Source organism: Excalfactoria chinensis, chromosome 9, assembly GCF_039878825.1.
Source record: "Excalfactoria chinensis isolate bCotChi1 chromosome 9, bCotChi1.hap2, whole genome shotgun sequence".
Classification (NCBI taxonomy): Eukaryota; Metazoa; Chordata; class Aves; order Galliformes; family Phasianidae; genus Excalfactoria; species Excalfactoria chinensis.
Window position 1 is genome coordinate 19,680,878 of NC_092833.1, and position 27,921 is coordinate 19,708,798.

General features: G+C 41.8%; 2 protein-coding genes across 4 annotated transcripts in view; both read right to left on the minus strand.

Annotated features, from left to right (window-relative positions):
- The window catches only part of HPS3 (HPS3 biogenesis of lysosomal organelles complex 2 subunit 1), a 25,238-nt gene extending 6,939 nt beyond the window's left edge, over positions 1-18,299 (minus strand). The window contains exons 1-17 of one of the 3 annotated variants that reach the window (XM_072344087.1): positions 17,984-18,299; positions 16,650-17,144; positions 15,139-15,325; positions 14,543-14,628; positions 13,242-13,434; positions 12,933-13,014; positions 11,099-11,253; positions 9,703-9,811; positions 9,328-9,509; positions 8,827-9,004; positions 8,012-8,191; positions 6,200-6,385; positions 5,090-5,281; positions 4,125-4,232; positions 3,574-3,780; positions 2,400-2,490; positions 1,159-1,297 (exon numbers count right to left, since the gene is read on the minus strand). In XM_072344087.1, coding sequence (XP_072200188.1) covers positions 1,170-1,297; positions 2,400-2,490; positions 3,574-3,780; positions 4,125-4,232; positions 5,090-5,281; positions 6,200-6,385; positions 8,012-8,191; positions 8,827-9,004; positions 9,328-9,509; positions 9,703-9,811; positions 11,099-11,253; positions 12,933-13,014; positions 13,242-13,434; positions 14,543-14,628; positions 15,139-15,325; positions 16,650-17,144; positions 17,984-18,206 — 2,982 coding nt within the window. In that variant the 5' untranslated portion in view covers positions 18,207-18,299 and the 3' untranslated portion in view covers positions 1,159-1,169. Of the gene's footprint in view, positions 1-1,158; positions 1,298-2,399; positions 2,491-3,573; positions 3,781-4,124; positions 4,233-5,089; positions 5,282-6,199; positions 6,386-8,011; positions 8,243-8,826; positions 9,005-9,327; positions 9,510-9,702; positions 9,812-11,098; positions 11,254-12,932; positions 13,015-13,241; positions 13,435-14,542; positions 14,629-15,138; positions 15,326-16,649; positions 17,145-17,281; positions 17,410-17,983 lie in introns of those variants that run through there. The other 2 variants (XM_072344086.1, XM_072344088.1) reach the window with 2 other exon arrangements.
- Positions 18,300-19,773: 1,474 nt separating this feature from the next.
- On the minus strand, positions 19,774-26,810 carry LOC140255981 (tubulin alpha-3 chain). The gene is made up of 5 exons (XM_072344081.1): positions 26,666-26,810; positions 23,621-23,843; positions 22,988-23,136; positions 21,257-21,937; positions 19,774-20,402 (listed from the first exon to the last, which is right to left on the minus strand). The coding sequence occupies exons 1-5, from the start codon at positions 26,666-26,668 to the stop codon at positions 20,106-20,108; spliced, it is 1,353 nt and encodes a 450-aa protein (XP_072200182.1). The 5' UTR covers positions 26,669-26,810; the 3' UTR covers positions 19,774-20,105.
- Positions 26,811-27,921: the final 1,111 nt, after the last annotated feature.

Here is a 27,921-nt window from a genome sequence, read left to right on the forward strand (position 1 = left end):
CTTTGTACAGCAGAAACTACCTACTAAAACCAGAAGGTTTTCTACTAGTAAATTAAATAAATGATTTTGGCTGTAGCAGACTACTTTTTTGTTTTGTTGATGTTTTATTTCAGATGTAGATGATCTTTTCTCCCTGACCTTTACTTTAACCCTTAATGTTACTGCTTCAGTGAAATTTGGTTTCACAGAGTTAATGTGCTCTAATAAGGCTTTCAGATGTTTATGGGATCGTTAAGTCCAAAACAACACTAACTATTCATAAGGTCAAAGATTGTGAAAGTTTTTATGACTGAACTCCAGCTGGAAAAACACAGGGATGTACGCTGTCCAAAAGAAAGACAAATATCAGTACATACACGCAGACACACGAGACACTCACCAACAGACCTGGAAGAGTTTTCATCTAGACTTGTGACCTAATGATACTTGAAACACTCAGTACCAGCTGAGCACAGCAGAAGAAAGAGAATATAAACAGCAAGAAAAAAGTAGTCTGTATCATCTCTGTCTCTTTAATTTATGGCCTTTTCCCACTAACTGCTAAAAGAAAGCAATTTATGGTATAACACTCAAGCAAGTGAGCCTGTAGAACTGCTAACTAGTTTTTCCAGCTGGAATTCAGAAGAATATCAATGTTGTAAAACAAGTAGCCCAGTTCTGCTTTGAAGTGTTAGGCACTTACTTATACAATTAAAGAGACAGCTAAACTTCAATTTCTCTCTAGGCCTGTGACCTAACTAGTTAGCATGCAATGAAGATTTAGTTGACTTTCAGCAAACATAGTTTGTCCAATTGCACTGTACAGTTCTTTTTCATGGGTTTTTTTCTTTTGCTATTTTGGCCTTTTAGAGCATGTGTTACCTCTGCCTACTAACTGAATAGCTTATTTTTAAACTAGCCAACATTCACTCAGTTCAGCCTGGTAGGAACTCTTCTAGTTTGCTAACCTTTGTCAAAGTGCAATACTATTAGCTTCAAAAGCAATGCTCTGCCTCAAATAACAGTTGTCATTCAATAATTGCCATGAGGTTCTAACTCAAAAAGAAGGTGATATGTGATGTGCAGGTGGATCCACAGAGCTGCTTCTGAAGTATTTCTCCTCCTTCGTGTACTTTTTTTTTTCCAGCACATTCTCAGTATCTGAATGCACAGACTTACTTTCACTGTGTCTACATCAACAGTTTCCTTTGGCTGCAGTGAAGAAGATGTGGGAGGAAAAATGCTGCAGTTCCATCCTCTGGTAGAAGACTAAGGAAATCCCTTAGTTCCAGTTCCATTGCAACTACTGATAAAGTTTCTGCCAAAAACAGAGGAGAAAATCTTGTTTAGGGTACTGTGGTTAGTATACAGAAACAAAAAAGAACACTGCCACCTGAACTCATCAAGTGATCTAAATATTTTAACTGAAATAAAATCTGAGACATGCTTATTTAAGAACATATACTGTTATGGGAAATCTCAGAGGTAAACTGAAATTACATCTTAAAACCACACCTCAGCTCATCATGTCTACATGCGACACTAATGTTTATAGAATAGCAATCTAGTGCTTCACGTGCTTCACAGCAAGCAGAAAAGCCGCCCAGAAAGTCTTCTCTACTAGTATCTGAACTTCATCTGAGATGAAGCTGTTAATTAAGGTCTTAAATGTGTGTAGCAGAGTTATCAGATGAAAACAAACAAACAAAAAAACCAGTCTGCCAGAACTTGATAATAAAATATGGCAACGTGTGCTTCTGCCCCCAGGAAGCACACTTATATTTTAATACATGTATTTTTGTTAATCTGTCTTCTTATTCTGTCAAAATCAATGCACTTGCCCCTCAGCAGTACAACATGGCTGACTTCTCACAAACATGCAACAGAACTACATCAGTCACTATGGCTGGTTTCACCACTTCTTTATTTCTGCTAACCAAAGAGCAGTAATCCTACCATCACCCTGCTACATGAACTCAGATGTTTCATTCTGCTTAATATGACTGTCAGTAATACACTGTATTTATGAATATAGATTTAACTGTCTAATAGGTTATCAACAGTAGCCTGTTAGCTGTCATTGCTTACAACCATAAAGTCATTTACCCCAGAAAGAAAATACAACAATCCATATCCATTACTTTAACGATCAAGTTCTTTGTGTCTGTTCTTGATCAGTATAGAAGTAGTAATTCCCAAAATGCAATTGTTTTCCATATAAAATGAGTGACATCATTTTCATGAGGATGTTGCAGAATGATCATCTGATTATGAGACAGCCTGTTGAGTTCTATAAGCTTTAACAATGGAAACTAGTCCCTTTTTTCCAAACCATCACTTCAGTGTTCCTTAGAACAATATTTAGAATGTTGGATGCTATACAAAGGCTTCTGGAGTTGAACTCTCATCAAATGATTTACCTTTTAATGATGAAATAAGAACAGGATTGTCACTTCTGCTAAGTTTGGCTTCCTCACAAAGTTCTGGGAGCAGCTTGTTCCACCATACAGCCTAGTTCATAAAAACCCATAGCAAAAGTAAGTGTAAATGAACAATGACCGCAGTTAAAGAGTTTGAAAAACCTGCTAAAAATACACCAAAGATCAGGTGTGTGCAGATACAAGTAGACTGACTTATATCATGCTTTGAAATGCAGTAGTTTTGCACGAATACATCTGGTTTTCAGTATTATCTTTTCATATTCAACAAATATAGAAACAGTGCCCCCCTGTGGTGTCTCTACAGAGAAAAGAATTTGCAAGATTTTTTTCTTTTTTTGCTCAAAACAGCTCCATGCAAAGCAGTGAGTAATGTTACAAGAACACTGCTGTGCTCTGAGCTGATCCTCTTCCAACAGTGGAAGTACCGCAGTATTTTTTATTCATTTTGTCAACGAGAATGAAGGAGGGGAAATAGATTTCTTTCATAAACATAGTAACTTCTTTATTCCACCTATATTCTGATTTAGGTTGCATCTCCTCACATTCAGCTCTGCCTTTGTACTTCATACAACCAAATAAACCATTTTCAGATTTGAAAATAAAACACAAATTGATCCTGAACACAGCAGTAGTATTTCCACCTGTGTACAATTAAGAAAGTAGCTGTAAAGGACAACACAACTAAACTCTTACATATAACACTCAAAAATCATTTCCACAACTAAAATTGTCTGGGAGCCTACAGGGAACATAAGACATAAAAAATATAACATTTCTCACTACTGTACCTGTATCAAATAATTCAGAACACGGATTATTAAGAAACTGGCTAGTTCTTCATTTATAATTGGAAAAAAAATGAATTAATTAATTTAATTTCTGAAGTTTTCTGCCACTGAAAAGATTACCCTTCACTACAAGAATGAACATAGGCAGTCATAGAAGAAATGGAGAGAAATATTCCATTAAAATTACTAAGAATTGGGATATGGAATTTAAATGCCAGACAAGTAGTTTAAAGTAAGCTAAGCAATTTACTTTGTCTGAAAACTGGGCTATCTGATCCATCTACAGTCTAAATGTATGCAGTAACATTTTAACTAGGGAAAATAAACACACCAGAATCCAAAAGACTTTAACTCGAATAGCTCACCCGATTGTCACCTTTCAGCTCATGCTGAGCATAGAACACAGCTGCAGCAGGACACTGTCTGAGGAGCTGGTCAATGGACTCCTCGAAGTTGCCCAGACGGGTGCTACAGAGAACTCGAATGGTGAGCCCAACATTGCCAGCCTCTGCCAGAGGCTCCAGGACAGGCAGAGCTGCAGTTATATCTATCGATTGACCACATAAAATCGACTAAAGAACAACAACAAAAAAAGATTGATTGGATTTAACACAAGTTTTACAAAACACTGCTAACAGAACCTTAGAACAACCTTACTTACAATACTTTTGAAGTAAAATTTATTTTAATAGACATTATTAAAAGCTGAGAAAGCTGAGTACACAGTTAACAACAAAGGTAAGTATCACTGTTACTGATGTGTCACTTCAATATTTTTTTCTTTCATGATTTTAAGGGGTCTTTCCGTTCAACTTGGATAAATTGAGGGGGGCTGGCTGCCAAAGTTGTTCACACATGCATGAACATCGGCAGAGCAGATTTAAGCTGCCTATAGCAAGGTTTAGGGATTTCATACCTGTAGCTTTGAAATATCTTCAGGACAAACTTCATCAAGTGGAGATTCCATTGACATTATGAAAGTAACCCATGGGAAAATGAAGCCAAAATGGTCACAGGCATTTATCTACAAAAACAATATAAAGTTTTATTAAAAGAAGTATTTCTGTTAGTGACAGTTCCACATCAAACACCCTGTTCCCTGCAAGTAAAGAAAACTTTATTCTCAAATAGCAGCTATTCTTTCTTCTAATTCATAGAATTGAAAAACAAATCTGAAGTTTCTATTTATTTCTGTATTTCAGATTTTACAATCAAAATACCTCACAATTCATCATCCCCGCATTTCCTCATTTAGTCAGTTTTGCAAAATTTTTGTTAAGAGAAAAACAAACAAACACAAAACACCTGGAAAATTCTCAGTTTCATTCTAGTCCTGATTGGGAATATCCAGAACTGCAACACTCCTGTTGAGTGCATTTTAAAATGTCCCTAAAGAACAGGACTTCCCAAAAACAGCAAAACCTGTCTTGTAAGCAGACACTACATTACTTACTTTCAGGCTTACTTCTTTAAAGAGGCTGTATCACTATAACGTGATAGAAAGTACTGTGATATTAGCTGGGTGGCAAAGCCTTTGGCTGCAGCAAATGAGGACAAGCCCAAATGCAGCAGCTGCAGATACAAAAACAAAGGAAGAATCTCCTTACCTTTGGAAGAACTCAGAGATGCAGGGATCTCCACAAAATACCCTCACCTCCACTACCAACCCTTAAATGAGGTCTGGGAAGGGATGCATCCTGGCTGCACCCCTTCCATCAGTGAGGTACACTGCATTCACTTGATCTCCCCTGGGCTGGCCCTGCCTCCCACTAGGTGCTCCATCACTGGTTCAGCATTTCAACTACAAATTGTCCATCATCCAAATATTAAGTAATTGGATAGCTTTAGATGGACAATACAGTCATAAAACTTCTGAATTACCAGATCCTCTGTTGTTTTCAATGGCTTAGTCTCAGGGAGCTGCTTCTTTGATATCCTCCAAACATACTGATAAGTAACCCTCAATAAGAGCTCCTGGAGTACTTCTTCCTGAGAGCATGCTACAAGAAGAGCTTCCCAGAAATCTAGCAAAAGTTGAGGAACTGTGTCTTCACCATTATTATTACACAACACCTAGGAACAAAAACATTAGAAAACAACAAGTTAGTGCAGAACATGGCAATTCTTATTAGCAGAAATCAGAAGAAACAAAAGGAACAGATTTTCAATTACTAGAAGCAGGATTTTGGAACCTTTTTTGACTCAAGGTATTTCTCAAGGATGCAATGCTACATAATACAATGCTAGAAAAAAGTTAAAAGTTCATGGAATTATTTTAATAGATAATAGATTTGATTTCTTCCATCATCAGCAGACTGTCAGCAAATATTTACTGACTACTAATTTGGAGGCTTTTATATATGCCAATAGCATAGCAGGTGTCTTCTGAAGAGGAATCTTAATGCAAGCAAACACCATGATAAGGAAATGCTGTACATTTCAGCTGAGTGTAACAGTAGGACCCACAAGGGAGATACTCCTGGGCTTAAGGTATGGTAAGTTGGTGAAGAGGACATTTACTTGGTTTACAGCAGCCTTTGAAAAACAGTATTTGTTATAATTTGAGCTTCATGACTCGGTCTTTTTGCCATACATCTTTCACAGTAACAGACATTAGTTCACAACAAACTTATATTTGAGCATACGTGGTTTTAATCCAAACAACTTTGCACGAAAGAGAAAAGGAGAAAAAGGTTTTGTCTACTCCCAAACACAGAAAACTTCAGTGACCAGAAAAGCTCTGAGATCAGATTATACATTCAAGTGACAGGATCAAAATGGATGTTTTATTAATTTATTTATTTAGCTCCATACCTCTTTCCAAAAAGACCAATTTCTGATTTCAGAGGCATCTCTGCACTGGAATACATCAACCCTCATCTCCCTCTTTCAAAAGAAATGCTAAAAATGTGAGTGAAGGAGCAACCAAGCCCACTTTGCTCACCCATAGAATTAGTTACATGAAGAAAGAAAAAATGATCATAGGCCAACCTTGAAAAACATATCTGCTTCTTCCAGTTCTATTTTACTGTTCTCATGTAAAGCCACAGTGGCAGCCACCAGTAATCCAGGTTGCGTCACCTTCAGGTGAACAGCGAATTCAGTTGGAATAACAATTCCTTCTTTATACTCTCTCAGGAGTGCTGGTTGCCCAATGAAACCACAGACCAGCATTATCTATAAAAAGTCAGATATAAGTAAATAACTCAATCCATGCACAGTTCAATTCAGTAAAGTCAGTTATTTCTCAGGCAAACACAGTGAAGTAAAGAGAAATATATTCTACAATTTAAAGAATAGTTCTCCAAAGATCCAGGTCTAAACTGTGTGTTGGGCCAGTGCCTTCTGAACACTATGCTGTCTATCTCAACAGCAGAAGAAACATTCTAATGAATTCTGGAGTTATTGTACATATAACATAGATTTTACTACGCAATCAGCCAGTAAACACATAAGGTGCTGTAAAAACTCCCGGCTGGAATTTCGGTGCAATACTTTGCTGAACACCCTTGAAACAATGATCAAAACATGCTGCACAATATCCAACTCAAAGTGCTTTTAAAGGTAACGTGACAAGATACTATTTCCATTTTAACAACAGCGGAGAAATGATGTCTGTACTAAACAATTCACATAAGAAACATAAAGCAGACCTAGAAAGAAAATTCATACTTCTAGACCTCTACTTGTAGAAATTATCTTTCTTTTATCTTTCTGGAAGCGCTATTTTTAATACTGCACAACAAAATGTTTTTTAAAGTTGAGTTACTTTTGTAATAGGTCAAATTAAAACCAAACAAAATCCCACAACCAAAACACCAAACACTTGATTCTCCTTTAAATAATATCCAAGTAACGGAAGAGAAGGTGAGCTGGACCATTTGAAGCACATGATTTACAGATGTCCTTTCCACCCTCAACCATTCTGTGAATGTGTATTTTTTCAGCTTGTCTGTAACATGGCAATTTCACCTCACCTTGCTGCAAACAGTTGGAAAGCAGGTGAGAGATCCTATACATCACTGCTGAAACAGCATTCTACAGTTCCCACCTGGCAATTCAAAAGCTGCTAACTCAAAGCTCCCCAGAGCTTTTGCTTCTGAAGCTTGCCATCTAATTCTGGGGTATCAGCTCACTCTCAGAAAAAGCCCACTGCTCAACACTTCTGATCAGCTTTAACAAGAAGAAATTTACCGACTGGTCCCAGTCTAAATCCACATATGAAAATCTATGGCAGAGACTGATTTACTAACATTTTTTCCCCCATTCACGTGGAATTCTTACTTTGATAGAACTGAGGTAGGTTCTGATCTAGACTTAGTAAGGATTAAGCACTTTAACAGAAGATGAGAAATTGTACAGTGAGACTGCATACAGAAACTTTGACTTGTATGCACCATGCAAGGCAATTTTTTAAGAGTTGTTTGCATACAGGTGGCAAGTTTTCATGGGCTCCACCCAATGGAGAGGTGGAAAAATGTTACTGTACAACCCTGCCTTAATGGTGAAGAGCATTGACTCTGCAGAGCCTGTTATGCTGCAGTATACTGCACTTCATTTAAAAGAATTATTATCTTCAAATCCTTTGTTTACTGATAAGGCTTTGCAATAACAGCACTGTCCCACTGTATATCAGCCCTGGATCCTACTGTTATTGCAGATGCTCAGTGGAACATACACAGCAAATCAGGAGAAAGAGAAGCATCTGAAAGATGGTTTTATTGTAAAATACAACCACAAGCCAAGCCCACTGACCTGGGATTTACAAAAAAGTGAATAATTCATGCTTTTGGTATACCTTACCTCCTTATGGGAGTTCATCTCACATTCATACATTGTAAGGTCTCCCATTTTCAGAGCCATGAAAGCCTTAGTAAGCGTAAGGACCACTGACGGCATAATGTCTTCTACTTTACGAAGATAATTCACAGCTGTCAGAGGACATACATTCTTCATACAGGGACTGCAGATGATATGAGGCAGCTGCACAGGGTCAGCAAGATAGAATATTTGGAGAACTTTATCTGCCAATTCCTATTAAAATAAAAGCCATGCGATAGTTTCAACATTTCCAGATACACAGACACTTATGGCTTAAGAGAGAAGATTTTAAAAAAACAAAAACAACAAGAATCAGGCAAATACAGCTTAGCCACCAAATCACAGTGCTTCTCCTGCCTTTCCTCCCTGTCAGTGAAATTAAATGAACCAAGAGTGAAACTCTGAAGAGCTAGGAGAACCACCCACCACACTGAAACAGTTTTACCAGCCAGTACAATCTGTCCATGTTAAAAAAACAGTTTGGACTCTTGCAGAAATGAGAATGAAAGAAATCCGAGATGAAACTCGCCTAGCATGAAAGTGTCTGGGTTCACGCTGATAACATGCATCATGATAGCCAGACCCTTATGTTGCATGACAGCAGTTAAAGCACTGAAGCTGTAGCTTGCTATTTGTTAAAATGAGAAAATAAAAAACATGTGAAAAAGAATAATTTCAGAACTTAGTAAGCAGTGCTGTATACCAATAGAAATTGTAATTAAAATTCGATACATCATTCTTGAAATCACAACTAGATCAACAGATTAAAAACAAACAAACAAAAAATTCGTTTCTACCTTGCTTAATTCTCCATTTAACTCTTCATTAAGAGAGTGAGTTAAATAAAATATAAATCCTTTTTCATACATCTGTATTTCATCACTTTCTGAAGCTAGTCGTTCCAAAACTTCAGTCACAGATAAACCTGACATTCGGTAGTACGGCAAAGCAAGGTGGTAATCCTTCGTGTCAAACCTGAAAGCAACACACGGAAAGGAAAAAAGATTAAGTAAGAGGGACACTTTTGACACTGTTGGTAAGAACTAAAGTAACACGTAACAGCTGTAGACACACCCTATCTGCAAACACATGGCGAGTACTCAAGGTGACACTGTATTCCGTGTCAAACTGACAATAAAAACAATCAGATACAGCACAGAGGACTACATTAAACTGCAGAGAAACATGAAATATACACATAATACCTATGTACAACAGCAAGGAATTATGGATTTTTATTTTTCAGTTAGATTACTGGAAACAAGCTCATCTATACCATCCTGACATCTAAAACGTACCTGCTGTAGCAGTCTCCTAAGAAGGCACAACTTTCTCCGAACGCTCTCAGAAGTTCTTCTTTCTCATCTGATTTATAGAAACTAGGGTCCATTATCGCTGCTCTGACTAATAAGTGGGCCTCGCTTAGAAGATGGATGCAACTCTCAGTTCTTGCATTTTCGTAAGTTCTACTATATTCTACCTACAAAAGACACAGGATATACTTAGGATGCTGGTAAAAATATGAATATACAGGAAGAATTCTAGAGAGAGCGGTCGCCATCTGAAATAGTATTATGGGCTATTCACAAGAAATACATTACTGTATATTTAGCAACAGAGACTAATAGTACTTATTTCTAGTCAATCAACAACAAAACAAGAGGTAGCAATACCATTTCTCTGTAAAGCTGGATGGTTGAAACAGTGTTTATAATATACAAATTCCAACCAGGCTCTGACTCAGCATTGGTTCTGGATTTGTTGCAATCAGCCTTTCTGGAACTAGAGAAAAGGAAAAGATGTGAATTGTCAGTGTTAAATAAACAGTATGCAGCCAAAAGAAAATAAATCAATCATCTGACAAATGCATAAACAGATATGTTTGCAGGCTAGTAAACACTTAACAGTTAAGTTATGAATTCAAGTCATAATTAGTGGCTAAAAATAGATAGGCACGTTCATATAGAATGGTTAGAAATGAACACCTGGGCTTAAAACCAAGAAGCATCAGAAGCTTACAGGCCAACTAGTTGAAATTAAGATGTCCACACTTTCTGTAAAGATTTACCATACTTCTGCCCCTACATTCAAATACAAGTGTCTGCTAAGATATGATGTAAGAAAGTACCTGAATACTTTTACTGCAGCACATTGGCTGGGTCCTCAACTGCCTAACATTAAGACACCACAGAGAAACAGCGAAGAAAAAGAACAGCATGCATTTGATCTAAGATCTCTCTCTTTTTTTTTGGTGGTGAAGTACACTAGCACTTGTTCAACAAATTCTCTTTGCAGAAGGCAAAACGTGTTTCCTTCTCAAACGTCAACTACAAGCTTTTAAAAAGTGTTTCAGAGAAATAAAACTACAGTATTTTGAATAACCAGTTCTCTTTTATCATCTTAGCCTTGTCTTCTCCTGAATAAGGTTTGTTCTATGCTTCAAGACAGACTAGTTCAAATAATTACAACCAACTACGGCTGTCTAACTCCTGTTAACAAGTGTGACTTCTCAACTGAACTTTTCTAAACAATGAACAACCCTCAAAGAATGGGAAAGGCAGATCTCACAGAATTAGTCATAAATGCACCTGGCTTCATCCATACAAGAGTATATCTGACTACAGTTTGCTCCTTCTTTTGTCATTACTATGATTATGTTCACAACTTTCTAAGATCTTTTAATCAAATGTAAGAAATTTTCATTTTATGCTACACCACAATTGGTTAGCCTGTAGATTCACTATTCCTACCTATTTTTGTTTCTCAAGATAAGTATTTCTTTCTTCTCAGTAGCAGATATTCTTCATAATATTCTTTCAACGTTACTTACGAAAGTTGTTTCTGACAATCTTGATTACAATCATCTGTGATGCCACCTTTGTTTCTTCTATGTCACTTAATACTGCAGAAGTCAAAAATTGGTGCTTCGTTTATGCTTTTGTTTACTAGCTTGGGAATTATGCTCAGAAAGCCCTTCTACAGAGGACTCTCTTCAACTGCAACAACTGAAAACTCAGCACTGTACATAAAGTTATAAATCCCACCTCCCTGGAAGACGCAAATTCTTACAGCATCCTTCTTGGAGGCTTTCGTCTTTCAGTAATATCTTCAGAATCAGCCTTAGTCAGAAGAATGATATGGTTTTTGTAATGACAGATAGCTCTTGGCCCTATAAAAAGCTGTATTCGTAATGTGCAGACATCCAGTGTGACAGGTGGACAAGCCTACAAAAGAAAGCGAGCGCTTTGTAGTTTTGGTTAGCATGTACTTAGAGTCTTTAAATCAAAAAAATACATGAGAAGATATAATCTTTTTGTAATAATACAACACTAAAAATATTCACTGGCTTTCCTAACTTTGAGTGCTTCATTGAAGCAAGAATAAAAATACTCAAACATCAAATCCTTGCAACAATGGGTACAAGAAATCACTTCACTTTTTGCATTTTTAGCTGTGTCTCACAATAACTGAACCTTGACTAGGTTACCTAACACGGAAAAGTTAATACCAAGTAGTTTGAATTTGGTCAAGATGTAAGGCTGTCTGATAGAGTTATAAATAATTAGTTGCTTATGTTATAAAAATGAATTACAAATAGAAATACTATATTTATTTGCCTACAGTTATATCACATGCCCAGTATTACATCCCAATTCATTCAGTGTGTACCTTTCAGTCAAAAATTACCATATCCTCCATGCTGGACTAAAAATTGAAAAAAGAAACCTCATTTGCCCAGAAATATTTTGAATTTATAGCTTTAAGATAAATATTCTATTTACAAATTAACATGCACAGTGCAATAAGGCAAGACAGCATCACGTTTTACACGTACCCTGCTTTTTGAAGAAATTCACACCAGGGCAGGGATGCCCCCAAGGGACTGCAGCCCCTGGAAGACCCTTGCCAGAGTGGGTCTGTGACCCGTGGAAGGCAAGCTGTGGTGTGGACAACCACAAGGGCTGCAGGCTTCCATTATGTGCCCATCTTCTCAGCCTCCTGAGCCGCCTGTTGCCAGGCTGAAGGAATTGTGAGGGACTGAACATAATCTTTGGAAATGCATGCAAACCTGAGACTGAGAAAGGGACCAGACAGGCTCTTTCATGTGTTTGACCTCTAGGTCAGGTGTTTGACCTCAGGAGGTCAGAGAACATTTAGTATTGAAATTATTTTAATACTTCAACTGCTTTGTGGTTTATTATTGTCTGCTGTCTACATGCTCAAATAAAATCCATACAGGTCAGCTTAAATTACTCTTCATTCTCAACTGTCCAGGTATTTTTATTAACATTTATTCCAATTTTTGTAATTGAGCAGATATTTACAGCAAAGCAAGCTGAGGAAGGGGCAAAATCTGGAACTTTGGGGATTAAAAGCCCTCCTACGCAAAAAAAGAACCAACACAGAAAACAACACAGACTATCAGGTAGGCAGACGTTGAAATGATTAGACTCCTCCTAGGAAAACTGCCAGTTCAAAGACACCTGAGAATGGGAAAAAAATAAAAAAGAAGAGAAAGAGAAAAGACCAAAGTTTAAGTTTCAAGACAGGTAGGTTCTGCAAACATCATCAGCCACAATATGGGAAACCTCCGTTCCCTCTGTTCAGATTTATATGGGAAAGTATGATTTTTGTTCTAAGTTTATAAACATGTTTGTTTGTTTTTTTGTTTTTGTTTTTTTTTTTTTTAATATTCTATTAATTATCTAAAATCTTAAACAGCAATAATAGATTGCAGTGATACATTTGCAGACCATTAAATTAGAATTTGCCATAGGTTGATGTAAAATACTAATTTTTGATGTTTTTTGTCATAGCGAATAGAAAATAACAGGATTTCAGAATGAAACACAGTTGCCATATTGCTGGTCCTATTCTTTTAGCAAAATAATGAGACATGCACCTTCACAGTTGTATCAATGTATGGATCTTCATCACGAGCCACTGCTGCACTGCACCGCACTGTGAAACACTGCAGGCTGTCACTAGAAGGAAAGAAGAAATACTGATGAATTAAAAAAAAATGAAAACTTGAATTCATCCTGGAGCAAAAACAAGAGATAATAGTGAGCTAGACAGAAAGGCATTCTGCACTAAAACATGGATCTACCCAGAATGACCCAAAAGGCTACAAAGGGCTCAAAGGTGAGCCAAAGAGTGAAGGGGGGAAGGAAAAAAAAAAAAAAAAAAAAAAAAAAAAAGAGAAAGTTACCTTGTAATGACATGCAGGAACTGTGGAGTAAGAACTGCCTGCTCTGACTTCTCAGAGTACTGGTAAGTAGAAATCAGTTCTACTAACTTCTCAACAGAGTAGAGATATCCAACATGAGGCAAAGAAAAAAAGCAGAAGAGACTCAGTAGTTCTCTCTTGTTTTCAGTTTCTTCATTTGCTGTCAGAGAACTCCCTAGACGCAACAATAAGAAAGGCATCTCATATACTTCATAGATCAAAACTGCACTGTTTCTTTGTGATGTGATGCTAAACAACACTCTCAGACGTGCCCATGTTCCAGACCAGTTTTGCTAATAGCTATTAAAAAGAACATGAATAACATCATAGTAACAGGTAACACAATCAATTTGTTATCACATTTGGAGTAATTTATAACAGAAGTGCAGATGTACTAACAAGTGAAGAATTTTCCATAGATCAAACAGCATATGGAAACTGAGAAAATGGTTTCGAACTAAAAGAGGGGAGATCTAAATTGGATATGAGAAAGAAGTTTGTTTGTTTTTTTACAGTAAGGGTGGTGAGGCACTGACACGGGCTGCCCAAAGAAGTGCCCTGGCCCTGCAGACATGCAAAGAAAGGTTGGATGGAGCTGCGAGCACGTGATTGACCTGTGGGCATCTCCATTCACTACAGAAGAGTCAGATCAGATGACCTTTAAGGGTCCCTTCCAACTCAAGCAATTCTATGATTCTATAATTTCAGGCAAAGTCATCATTAGAACTAAATGTCCATGGATGGAATGAGCAGCCTGATCACTCTTGGGCAGGCCAAGCCTGTGTTCAGATTCTACAAACTTTCCTGTTAAAGTATGTAAATCACAAGGGAAAAGTTAGCTGGAGCTGAATGGCAAGTAGCTTCTTCACTTTAGCCAGTTGCAGCTTAAATAAGGCTTTGCTACCAGAAAACCAGAACAGAAAACCAGAAACTAGGTGAGCATGAAAGACAGTCTAATATAAAGGGTTTTTCCACAGTTATGTTGAGGCTCGAGTTAGTGCATATTAGTGAACCCCTAAAATTAGCTTTCATTCCCTTCTATTTAAAAGCCTGAAATAAAGATAACCTGTACCTTAATATTAAGGTTTACTATTCTGATGTCTGCTATTGACATCATATAGTAACGCTGAGGATAACTTTGTTTATGCAACATAAAAAGTGATGTTTTGTGATATAAAACACGTCACTGAGAACCACTAAGAGTAGTCTTTGAATAGACTTTCTCTTTCAGTGTTGGTTAACTGGTGTTTGAGCTCATACTGCACCCACTCACATGCACCTACCTGTCTGGTAAACAGGAAGGAACTGAACAGAGTGCAGCTTTGTCTCTTCACAAAAGCCAAAAGGGGACTGGTCTGGTGTGAAATGCCTGGAAGAAAAAAATCACAACATGGGAAGTCAGTAAGAAGCAATCATATACTCCAAGCAAGTAAACAGCAATAGCCATAATATCCAGAGCTGATGTTTTTTATACTCAACTATCCTTCATTCCTACTGCTAATACACTTATCTTAGCAAGGCCAAGAAACACACGGGCCCTTCACAGAATACAAGGATGCACAATGAAAGCTGATATTAAACATCACCAGTACTGCAAAACCATCAAAGTTAAATTGCATTTAATTGTACTCACTAGCCACATTCCCAAAATTAAATAAAGGATTTGCAAGGCCAAGTAAGGGTCTTCATTTGCATCAGTTATCTCCTCAGCAGACAAAAAAACACAGCAACAACAACAACAACAAAAATACACAGCACACAAAAGTACCAGAAACCAAAACACCAGGACTTTTCTTTCAGCAAGACTTGAGTTAATTTTGGTTTCTTGGAATTATTAACATAGCAGTTAACCCATAAAGGGAAAATGCATTTGTAGTACCTGAAAAGGAGATACTGCACTTGAAAATGCTTTTTGTCTTCTGTAGACAACTCTGTGGACTCTAGTGTGATGGGTATCTTACAAAGCTTACTGTCTTCCCCAAGCAGTTCCACTGGCTTCTGACATATGACAAAATCATCTAAATCAAGTTGCAAACTACGAGCTGCAAGGCCTTCATCTTTTATACCTAAACAATGGAAATGTATTAAGTGTTCAAACAATTCCACTTAGCAATACGAAAACACTGACACAATATCAACTAAAAACTTGAACAGGAACCTAATCAGCATTGGCTTCCTCAAACCATGGGTGTTTTGAGAAGAGCTACGCTAGAAAACAAGAACAATCAATTTTTCACATAAACCATATTCTGGGCAGCCTCAGAAGTGAAACCAGCAGAGCAAAGGAGGTGGTTCTCGCCCTCTGCTCTGCACTTGTGACAACCCCCAGCCCCTCACAGAGCTACATTCAACTCTGGGCCCCAGCACAGGAACACAGACCACAGTAGAGACAGAGGATGGATGGGAGGCAGGGACACCCAGAGGCTGCAGCACCTCTGCTGCAGGGACAGGCTGACAGCTGGGGTTGCTGGACGGGGCTCCGGGGAAAAACTATCGTGGCCTTCCAGTACCTAAATGGGGGTTATGAAAAAGACAAAAATAGATTTTTTCATGGGCATATAGAGACATGACATGGTGTAATGGCTTTAAACCAGGAGAGAGCAGATTTACATTTAGATGTGAGAGAGAAATTCTTCAGAGGGCAGCGAGGGCCATGGCACTGCTGCCCAGAGCAGCTGTAGGTGTCCCAGCCCTGGGGATGTTCAGGGACAGGCTGGATGGGCCTGGGCACCTGGTCTATGGGAGGTGCCCCTGCCCACAGCAGGAATTGGAGCTGGATGGACTCTGAGATCCCTTCCAACCCAACCATTGTGAGATTCTATGAACAGGCAAACTGCTTGGTATGAGGTAAATCCAAAGCAAACAGTGCTATAAACAGCCAAATAACAACTAAAAAATGTTGTCATTTGGTTGTAAAGGTTTTCAGAAAGAAAAAGGTAGCTACGATACAATGTTGTGCAATCTTCAACACATCCAAGTTCCAGAAAGCAAATCCCAATTGCACACAAAAAATGTTTTGAACTTTCCTATTCAGTTTCAAGTATTGAAAATAACCCGGTGTGAGATGCCAATGTCTGAGCTAAAATCCTTTCTCCACCAATGAAGAAAATTCCATTTGATATCTTTCCCATCTGAAGCTTTACTGAATTTTATTTTTTTTTTCTTAAGGTACAATTTCCATTTCAAAAAGCACATACTTCTAAAAATGTCTTAAATTCTAACTGAAAGCATGCTGGTGTTCATCTAATTCTTAGGTAGGAACAAATCAGGTTAATTCCCACATATTGCAAGCAGTCAGTCTGTAATCACACCATGTTTGAGCCTTCTTTATGAATGACAGTAATCACTTAGCACAGTCTGAGTCAGAAAAAGTTAAACATCTGTACTTACCTTCATCCACCGGCTTTTCTGTTGTACTACCTTGATATGCGCACTGCTCTTCCCTGACTGCACTCTGCTGGATCAGGTCCAGTTTCAGGATTAGAACATCCAAATCTGTTGTTATCGCTATGTGTCTAGCACAAAATGCCACTTCTGCAGGAATGAAGTTATCAATGTGTAAAATTAAGGAGCGTTCAAAGTCTAATACTGTCAAATTCTGGTTTATGACCAGGTATTTCAAACAGAACATGATTAGCTTATTCTTGCAGCCCACAAGAAGATCCCCATTTACAGGACAACATGAAATACACAGCGGAGGATCTGAAAGCGCCATTTCCACTATCGACATCTGCTCTTTTAAGGTTTCGGTGTACGACTCTTCCATCTTGTGACCCACCATCCGGACACAGACACGAGAACTCCCTGCAGACATGCACCGCCAGTTCACGTACGCTCTTAGGAAGGTAGCTTTGCTTTTCTCTTCAATCGTCACCAAATAGTCTCCTTAAGGGAAAGCATAAGTACCGACAGGTCGTTAAAGAACACGTGACAGCTTTCAAGCTGCTAACCCAATAAAATACATTACAAGAAGTATCTTAAATTCTCAGCTCTCACATAACATTCCAGAATACAGCTTTTACCAGGTTTTCTTCAATGAGATCTGGAGTGCAGCTTTCTTCCCTAGGTGAAACGCACGTCACATGCCGTTACAGGAAGGCACACACGGCTCTAGAGCCCAGACACTAACCCTACGTGGTCCCACTTTAAGAGCAGCACGCGCATGATGGTGTTGTCTCCGAGAAGACGCCCCGCTCGCACAGCAGACACGGGCCCCCCGCTCGCACAGCAGACACGGGCCCCCCGCTCGCACAGCAGACACGGGCACCCCGCTCGCACAGCAGACACGGGCACCCCGCTCGCACAGCAGACACGGGCACCCCGCTCGCACAGCAGACACGGGCACCCCGCTCGCACAGCAGACACGGGCACCCCGCTCGCACAGCAGACACGGGCACCCCGCTCGCACAGCAGACACGGACACCCCGCTCGCACAGCAGACACGGACACCCCGCTCGCACAGCAGACACGGACACCCCGCTCGCACAGCAGACACGGGCACCCCGCTCGCACAGCAGACACGGGCACCCCGCTCGCACAGCAGACACGGGCACCCCGCTCGCACAGCAGACACGGGCACCCCGCTCGCACAGCAGACACGGGCACCCCGCTCGCACAGCAGACACGGACACCCCGCTCGCAGAGGCCACCCGCGTCCGCCGTGTGGAACTTCGGTCCCGCGCGCCGACCCGGCCCCCTGACGCGCAGCGACGGCCGGAACTGACCTTCGCGGCTGTACGCCATGCGCAGCACGGGGCCCAGGGTGGCGAAGCAGCCCAAGGGCTCGCAGCGGCCCTCGCGGCGCACGGCGAACACCTCCACCCCGCAGCTGGCTGCCGCACTGGCCACGAACAGCACGTCGTGGCCGCAGCAGAACTGCGCCGGCTCCTGCTTGCAGGGCACTACTCTCTGCGACCCAAACGGGTGCAAGTTGTAAAGCCGCACCATGGTCCCAGATCACCCGCGGCACTCGCTGGGTTCCTGCGGCGGCGCCGCACGGCGCAGCCTTCCGCTTCCGCTCTTCCTTCCGCTTCCGCTCTCCCTTCCGCCGCGCGCGGCGCACAACGCGGGCCGCAGCTCCGTGCGCCGCCGAGGCTCCGCCCAGCCCTCGGGACACGCCCCCGCGCCGGCACGCGCCGCTTCGTGCGGGTTGCGTGATCGGGTTGCGGCGTCGGCGCTTTCTGGCGTCCTCTTGCACTGCAGCATTTTGCACCTTAAGCGGCGCTTACCTCCTTGCGTTGCGGATTTCACGAACGGCGGGCAAGCCCGGAAGGGAGCGCTGAAGGGAGTGAGGCGGTGCCGTTGGAGCGGGAGGTGCCGCTGTGCGGTGCGTTCTGTTTCCGAGCAGCCCCCCAGCTGCCCAAGCTGTGCAGCATTCTCTGACCTGACACACAACCCGGAATGTACCTTTGTTGGACCGCGTGCTGTTCATTGTGCGATGATCCCAACACTCCCCCCCAGTCGTCCTCCCTCGCCCCCCACACGAGGCTGTTATCCCTATAGAGTGCGTAGAACCTTCCTCCTGTCATCAGCATTCTTCCAACGATGTATTCAATTGATACAAAGATGAAGTAACGCTGTCGGTGATGCTGATTCTTCCCCCATCCTGAGGCTCCGGCAATGCAGCTAAGAAGCCTATTCAAGACAGAATTCGATTTAGCATGTGATTTTTGAAAGCCGTGAGTGCTCAAATGGCAGGATGCTGCTTATGAGCCCCTCCTTGCTTTTTAGGTGCATACATGTGCTCAACTGTTAAGATGGACCTAGACTGTATTGGTTTATCACTGGATTCCTCAAATCCACCTGTACAAGGAGAGACAACAGCAGAAGGCATTTGGTGAACAAATAGTTCCGCCTGCGCAGTTTGTGGTCCATAACACGACTGGTGTTTGGGCTGGCACTACCTGAGTTCAAGGAATGAGTAGCTCTGTACTTTGTAACACTGTGGTTTCCTGGCTCTAGAGATTGTTTTGAAGCTGCTTCTAATGATGTGCATCCCTTCCAACAGTGAGTATAGTGTAGAATTCAATTGCAGGCTTTCAGTAATACTTTTTCGAGTATTCAAAGTCATCAATTTCTTTTTTTCTGAGAAATTTATTCACCCCTCCCAGTAACAGTTTGGAGCAAGGTGTGAGCTGAGGAATGCAGCCGCCTCCACCTCAGGCTCAGATTGCACACACTCCCCCCGCCCCCAAGCAGTCACAAACAAAAACCACCACGAAAGAACTGCCCACAAATAGAAGTTGTATTTTCTGCTAACAATAAGAACAGGCAAAAATAAGACAAATTTTCTATTAATTCATCAAAGCTTAAAGTGTCCTCAGAGTTGTGCGCTAAAGGACATTAGTATTTAATAGGTCAGTGCAGGCATTCAAAACAAGACTATTTTAAAGCAGGTAATCTGATGTTTTATTTTCCTTCTATGTAAAGTGGCACTGAGTGCAAGGGGACATGCTGGTTGGACAATTTTACTTCTTGTCTTGCAGTCTCCCCATCTTTTTTTTTCTTTTTCTTTAAAGTAGCAATTTTGGTGCTTTTAGCAAATATTCTAGTTCAGACCAAAAGTACAACGGCACCTACCCTCACTAGTAAGGCAAACTGAGTACAGTGTTACTGACACGTACACAATTTTGTCATTTAATCTTCCAGCTGTGCAGGACTAGATGCTACCAAAAACTGTAATTTCAAATGGTCCTTACACAGCAACTGCACGTGTAGACAGTAACAAAGAAAATAATGAACAGTACAACATTTAAAACTGCATTTGAAAACAGGCAAGCAAGTGAACAGAATTCTGCAATTCATTTGTTGCTGTTACAGAACACACTTTTCATTACTTCAGTGTTTTCAGTATTCATCTTCCTCTTCAGCCTCTGCTTCTACAGAGTCTATCCCAACTTCTTCATAGTCTTTCTCAAGGGCAGCCAGATCTTCCCGGGCTTCGGAAAATTCTCCTTCCTCCATTCCTTCCCCAACATACCAATGTACAAAGGCACGTTTAGCGTACATCAAATCGAATTTATGGTCGAGACGAGCCCATGCTTCAGCAATGGCAGTTGTGTTACTCAGCATACATACAGCCCTCTGCACCTTTGCAAGGTCACCACCTGGCACCACAGTTGGAGGCTGGTAGTTAATGCCCACCTTCAAGAAAACAAGAACTTCTTTAATTAGTGGGAAGAACCAAAGACAGTAGCCACAACTGTGAACAATTAAAATTATTTTGTGCCTCATCAAAATATTTAACTAAATCCTAAATTCAGGAGCTGGTCAAACTGGGACAGCATTAGCTACATTGGCCTACAGGTCAGAAGATCTTACTGGGCTCTAAACAGAACATTAAGAATCTGGGTCTTTCCAAGTACTGAATGCACAGACAGTAGCTAGAAGGATGGACCACTTGCCTGGAAGGTGAGAATACCAGTCAACTGAGAACAAACATAGGGAGCTGAACAATCTGATATTAATCTAGTAGAGTCTACATATGGGAGGCCACGTTTAAATAAATGACAACAACAAAAAAAGAACAGGTTTGCCCTAGTGACAGCAGCCAGGCTCCACATGTCCCAGAAACTGATAGCATCTACTATTTCAAAGTATCTCAAAAACATCGTTGGGAACTTACTGCGCTGAATTCAATTATTTAGTGTTTCTACAGTTGCTTGGGGCTTGTCTATATTCCATCTGTACAAAATTCCCCAGATTTTTCAAGACCTGCAGTAAAACCTGGCGCTGGTTTGCAGTACCTACCTGTTAGTAAATTATTTACAGATACTCAGTATTGCCTGTTCCCATAAAAACTGTGATTGCTATTCTGTAACTTGCTTTAAAATTTTCATCTGTGTTACAATATCATGGAATTAGACTTAAGATATCATCTGAAACGTACGCAGTTCAGTAACAGGAACATTACAGTGCTGTACAATGACAGTTACCTCCAAATATTATGTAATTCCTAATATTCTGAAAATCAAGCACTTCAGATGTTATCAAAGTACCTTGAATCCAGTTGGGCACCAATCCACAAACTGAATGGTACGTTTAGTCTTGATAGTAGCGATAGCTGCATTAACATCTTTAGGGACAACATCACCTCTGTATAGCATACAGCAGGCCATATATTTGCCATGACGCGGGTCACATTTTACCATCTGGTTGGCTGGTTCAAAGCAAGCATTGGTAATTTCAGCCACAGATAACTGCTCATGGTAGGCTTTTTCCGCAGAGATGACAGGGGCATATGTTACCAGGGGGAAATGGATTCGTGGGTACGGAACAAGGTTAGTTTGAAATTCTGTCAGATCTACATTAAGGGCTCCATCAAAACGTAGTGAAGCTGTGATGGATGAAACAATTTGCCCAATTAGTCGATTTAAATTGGTGTAAGTGGGACGTTCTATGTCCAGGTTGCGACGACATATATCATAAATGGCTTCATTATCTACCATGAATGCGCAGTCTGAATGCTCCAGTGTTGTGTGTGTAGTTAAAATTGAATTGTAAGGTTCCACTACAGCAGTAGAAACCTGTGGTGCTGGATAAATTGCAAATTCCAGTTTAGATTTTTTGCCATAGTCAACAGAGAGCCTTTCCATGAGCAGAGATGCAAACCCTGAACCAGTGCCTCCTCCAAAGCTGTGAAAGATAAGGAAACCTTGAAGCCCAGTGCACAGATCAGCCTATAGTAGGGTGGAAAAAGGCAGGAGAGAAAAAACATACATTTATTATTACCCTTTCCAAAATCATGAATATTAAAATAAACATTCAAAAGCTATTATTTCATAGAATCATAGAATCATAGAATTACCCAGGTTGGAAAAGACCTTGAAGATCATCAAGTCCAACCGCAGCCCAACCAGTACCCCATCTCTAAAAAAAAACCTCTGCTAAATCATATCCCTGAGTACCACATCCAAACGGCTCTTAAACACATCCAGGGATGGCGATTCAACCACCGCCCTGGGGAGCCCATTCCAGTACCTAACCACCCTTTCTGTAAAGAAGTTCTTCCTAATATCCAACCTGAACTTGCCCTGGTGCAACTTAAGGCCATTTCCCCTCGTCCTGTCACTTGTCACTAGTGAGAAGAGACCTTCCCCACTCTCACTGTAAGAACCTTTCAGGTACTGGCAGACGGCAATAAGGTCTCCCGTCAGCCTCCTTTTCCCCAGACTAAACAGCCCCAGCTTCCTTAGCCTCTCCTCGTAGGGCTGATTCTCTAAGCCCTTAATGAGCCTCGTTGCCCTTCTCTGGACCTGCTCCAGTACCTCCATGTCTTTCCTGTGCTGAGGTGCCCAAAACTGAACACAGTACTCGAGGTGAGGCCTCACCAATGCCGAGTACAGGGGCAGGATGACTTCCCTAGTCGTGCTCACCACACCATTCTTGATACAAGCCAGGATGCCATTGGCCCTCTTGGCCACCTGGGCACACTGCTGGCTCACATTCAGCCAACTGTCCATCAGCACACCGAGGTCCCTTTCCGTCTGGGAGCTTTCCAGCCACACCTCCCCAAGCCTGTAGGGTTGCCTGGGGTTGTTGTGACCAAAATGCAGGACCCGACACTGTTTGGTTGGCTGGTTTTTTAAATCGTCTATGCATAAAATTCTTAAAAACAAACAACTCCCTCCCCCCAGAAAACACGAGCATTATAACAAATTATAGTTATAGGTAGCTCTAGAGCTGTACCTTACTTATTTTAAATACTGATCTGCAGCATGAATTCTTACCAGTTTACGAATTCGGTCTAACACTAGATCAACAATCTCTTTTCCAATCGTGTAATGGCCTCTGGCGTAATTGTTAGCTGCATCTTCTTTCCCAGTAATTAGCTGCTCAGGGTGAAATAACTGCCTATATGTGCCTGTGCGTACCTCATCTACAAATGAAAAAATACATATTATCTGTTGAGTTCTGCATATGGTGCCTAGTGATGACATACTAAGTAAAATGAAATGTCAAAAGCCTATAGACAGCTTCCATGAACAAATTCAGCAAAAAGCTGGTACAACTTCAGCCCCTTTCTTTAGGGGAAAACACTGGATGCTCACAAAGCAGTAATTGCATCCAGGAACATGGAGGTAACTCAAGAGAACTACATTGCAGGCACAGGAATATTCTGGATAGAAATTAAATGAAGCTCTGGATGTAGTACAGTGACTTGGAAAGATTATCCAAAATCTGCAAAGATTAATGTTTTCCAAACGTTATCCATAGACCATCATTTCATCTCTTATGAATAACAGTAACCAAAAATGTCAAAACATCATCCAGCTATACACCTTTTAGATGTTTTGAAAAGGCAAAAAAGTCTGAAAGGAAAGGTGTAGTTTTACACTGAAATGTGCATCTTGGGTACGTACCAACTACAGTTGGCTCTAGGTCCACAAACACTGCTCTAGGAACATGTTTACCAGCTCCTGTCTCACTGAAGAAAGTGTTAAATGAATCATCTCCACCTCCAATAGTTTTATCACTGGGCATCTGACCATCCGGCTGGATCCCATGTTCAAGACAATACAATTCCCAGCATGCATTGCCAATCTGAACACCAGCCTGACCAACATGGATAGATATGCATTCACGCTGCAAACAAAAAAAAAAAGACAATGATAATGTGAGATCTGGGGCTACCCGTCACTTAGATTTTACTCTCACAACAACTTGCTATCTGTGGGTTATACTGTAGTGATCTTTCCCTCCTGCATTATTGCCTTGGTTGCTTGAGTGACAATTAATTTGATCCAATAGTCTGCTGCTGGCATGACTCTACTCACTGCCACTGATCTATGCTATCGGGAAAGGAAGGCAAGAGATAGGCGTGCCTGAACCAAGACCTGCTGGTCAAACGAAAGAGCGAGAAGAAAATGTACAGGCAGTGCAAGCAGGGACAGGTACCATGGGAAGACTATAAAGAAGCTGCTAGGCTGTGTAGGGATGAGGTCAGGAAAGCCAAAGCCCAGCCTGGCCTAACCTTGGCAACGGATGCCAAGAAGAACAAGAAAGGCTTCTACAGGTACCTCAACCAGAAAAGTAAAGTCCAGGAGTGCATATCACACCCAGTGAGTGACACAGGCAATCTAGTAACAACAGACAAGGGGAAGGCTAATGTACCCAACAGCTTCTTTTCCTCTGTCTTCTCTGATAACTGCTCACCACACAGCCCTCAAATGTTTGGTTTGGTACGAGGGGACTGGAGAAGCAACATCCCTCCCACTGTAAGTGAAAATCAGGTTCATGACCACCTGAGGAACTTGAAAATCTTAAAGTCTATGGATCCTGATGAGATGCATCCCAGAGTCCTTAGAGAATTAGCTGACATAATCACCAAACCAGTCTCCATGACATCTGGAAAGTTCTGGAAATCAGTCTCTGGTGACTGGAAAAAAGGCAACATCACACCCAGTTCTAAGAAGGATAAAAAGGATGACCCTCAGAACTACTGACCCTTCAGTCTCACCCCTGTGAGCTAAGGCACATGAAAGGCAGAGAGGTAATATGGGAGAACCAGCATGGCTTCACCAAGGCCAAATCATGCTTGATCAACCTAGCAGCCTCTTATGATGGTGTCACTGCATCAGTGAATGACAGAAGAACCATTTATGTTGTCTACCTGGATTTCAGTAAGGCCTCTGACACAGTACCCCACAATATCCTTCTCTCCGAATTGGAAAAATATGGATTTGATGAGTGGCCTGTTCAATGGATGAAGAACTGGCTGCAGAATCAAGTCCAGAGAGCGGCGGCCAATGGCTCAGTGTCTGGATGGAGATCAGTGACGAGCCGTGTCCCTCAGGGGTCAATGCTGGGACTTGTACTCTTTAATACCTTAATCAGCGACATCAACAGAGGGATCAAGTGCACCCTCAGCAAGTTTGCTAATGACACCAAGCTGTGGGGTGTAGTCAACACATCAGAGGAACAGGATACCATCAAGTGAGCAGTGGGCAGAGGCAAACTTCATGAAGTAAAACAAATCCAAATGCAAGACACTGCACCTGGATCAAGGCAAGCCACACTACCAATACAAGTAGAGGGATGAAAAGACTGAGCATAGCTTTGACAAAAAAGGTCTGGGAGTATTTGTGGATGGCAAGCTGGATATGAGCCAGCAATGTGCCCTTGTAGCCCAGAAAGCCAACTGTATTGCGGGATGCATCAAAAGAAGAGCAGCCAGCAGGTCAAGGGAGGTGATCCTGCCCCTCTACACTGCACTAATGAGGCAATATCTAAATATCTAAAGGCGACAGGAAAGAAGGGGACAGAATCTTTAGCAGGGTCTGTGGTCATAAAACAAGGGGGAAATCTACCTCAAGAGGGTAGGTTTCGGTTGGATAGAAGGAAAGTTTTTTACAGCGAGGGTGGTAAAGCACTGGAACAAGTTGCCTAGAGATGTGGTTGATGCTCCATCCCTGGAGACTTTCTAGGCAAGGTGGGATCAAGTCCTGAGCAATCTAATCTGTCTGTGTATTTCCCTATTCATTGCATGGAACGCTGACTAGACGACTTCTAAAGGTTCCTTCCAACTGTAAGGAAGGACTCTAGGATTCAATGTTGAGAATGTTGGAATACATGTATATACAATGTGGTCACACAGGATGGATGTAGTATCATCATTCTTTACCACACTGCAGGTATATTCTGTTTATAATATTCTGTTTAGTCTCTTTTTCACCTTCCTCTGGTTTTAGAAGCCTTCTTTATGTAATAAGCCCTTATTTCCTTACTATTACTGTGTGTTTAGCTTATCTAGGAAAATACACAGTAGAAATCTCTAGGGTGTCTGCACTCTTCTTTAAAGCTTCATCAAAACCCTCACCTCCGTGGCTCTGTCACTAGCCTTTTACCAGTGAGGCTGATTCTGCATTTATCTGCACTTCTATAGGGTTGGCACTGAGCTTCCAACGCCTTCATAACACCCCGAGCTCCGGTTTCTCAGCACGCAGCCCCGCGCAGCCTGGAGCGGGAGCAGAGACACCGGCATCGCCCCACGCCCCTTCACGGCACGGTGCCACGCCATTGGCCGCTCAGCACAGTCCTCTGCTCTGATTGGCTGCGTGCAGCCCCAGCGTTTTAGGCACCACAAGAAATGGCGGCGCGAAGGGCTGCCGATGCCCTGGGCATTTCTACCGTCTCTTAACCGTCGCCCTCCGCACCGTTTCGTTGCTTTTCCACCTGTTTTGTCCCATTTGCCACCTGAGAGCTCCTACATGTCATCACCCTCGAACTCTCAGTTCTTACGTTAATTTCTCCTTTCCCGCGCACGGCCTTACACCGCCGCAGGGCCGCAAGCGACGGCACTCCGCGAGCTCCGCCGCAGCACGGGCAATCCTCAACTCTCCAAACCCGCCGCGGCAAAAGCCATCCCCGATTCCCTTCCTCTCCCCAACCCGAGGTCCCGCTCCCACCATGGCGCCTCGTTAACTTCAGGAGCTTCGACCGCACAGCGCCGCACCGGAACGCGTCCACCGCCCAACAGCCGCAACTGCCCTCAGGTAACGGTCCGGAGCCCCCTCGCGCGCTGCTTTCCCATTGGCCGTCACCCGAGCCAGAGGCGAACGGCGGCCGCTGATTCGCCAGTCCGGTCTTCTCATCACGTGGGGGTGATAACTGACGCACGCTCGGTTGGTGGCGCGCGCCGAAGTTCTGGGGGCGCTCCCGCGCTCTTCGTGTCTGCGCGGGAAGCGGCGGCGCTGAGGGATTGCTCAGTCCGGGCTGTGAGCTCGTCAGAACCGAACGGCTCGGCTGGGAGGAACCGGGAGCACACGGAGCCCGGCTGAGCAGAACCCGCCCAAACAAGCCAACAAAAAAACACACGGAGCCTGGCCCACAAACAGGGATCTGCTGACAGTAAGGAACGATAAGAAATAAAACACAGACATTTGTATTATTTCACCGAAGCTGGTGGAGAGATGCTAATTAATGTTAAGTGTCAGCCTGCCCCAATCGGATGTACTTCTAATTGCCAGGCTATGTATTTTCCCAAGATGAATGTAATGAACGACATGCAAAAATGAAATTGCCAGCTTTATAATCTCATTAGAAGCGATTAGCTTGTTAACCTGTTTGCTTTTAAATTTATCTTGATGTGTTGCTTTCTTTTCCTTTCGGTAGGGGTGAATGACTGTTTCAGGGGCTAATTACTGAAGACACGTTGCTATCTTGTCCTTACGTTCCTGCCTAACATTTCCACAGCAATTAAATTATTACAATTTAAATTATAAATTTAACCATTTATCACTGACAGATCTGAATGTGTTCAGCTCTTCCTGCTACTCCCTATGCATGTCAAACTCCTTTACATAATTTTAGTTACAGAATTTGTGGTGCATCTTATTTTTTCTGGCCTGATTAGGTCATGTGAGCTCTGGAAGTTTTTCCACCTTTGTCTTCTTCATGGGCATAAATCTTTATTAATTATCATAGACATACGGCAATGACTGAGGTTGGGGAAAAGGCCAGTGGAGTGGCGCCATCGTTGGGCAATGACGGGAGAATGCTTAGCACCAACAAAGGGAGAAATTTCTCTTTGGGAAATGAGTTTAAGGGAAAGGAAGTTCTGGAAGTATTCATTGTAGTACAGAGCCTCTGAGAGGCACCAGGTATTTGGTCTCCTGTGTGTGTTCTTCAGGAGAAATTAGAATAAAATTTCCATGAAAAATTA

Coding starts and splice junctions, on each gene's coding strand:
- LOC140255981 (XM_072344081.1), bottom strand. Junction 21,938..22,987: donor TAGACCGAATTCGTAAACTG/GTAAGAATTCAT, acceptor ACCCTACTATAG/GCTGATCTGTGCACTGGGCT. Junction 20,403..21,256: donor GGTGCCCAACTGGATTCAAG/GTACTTTGATAA, acceptor GTTTTCTTGAAG/GTGGGCATTAACTACCAGCC.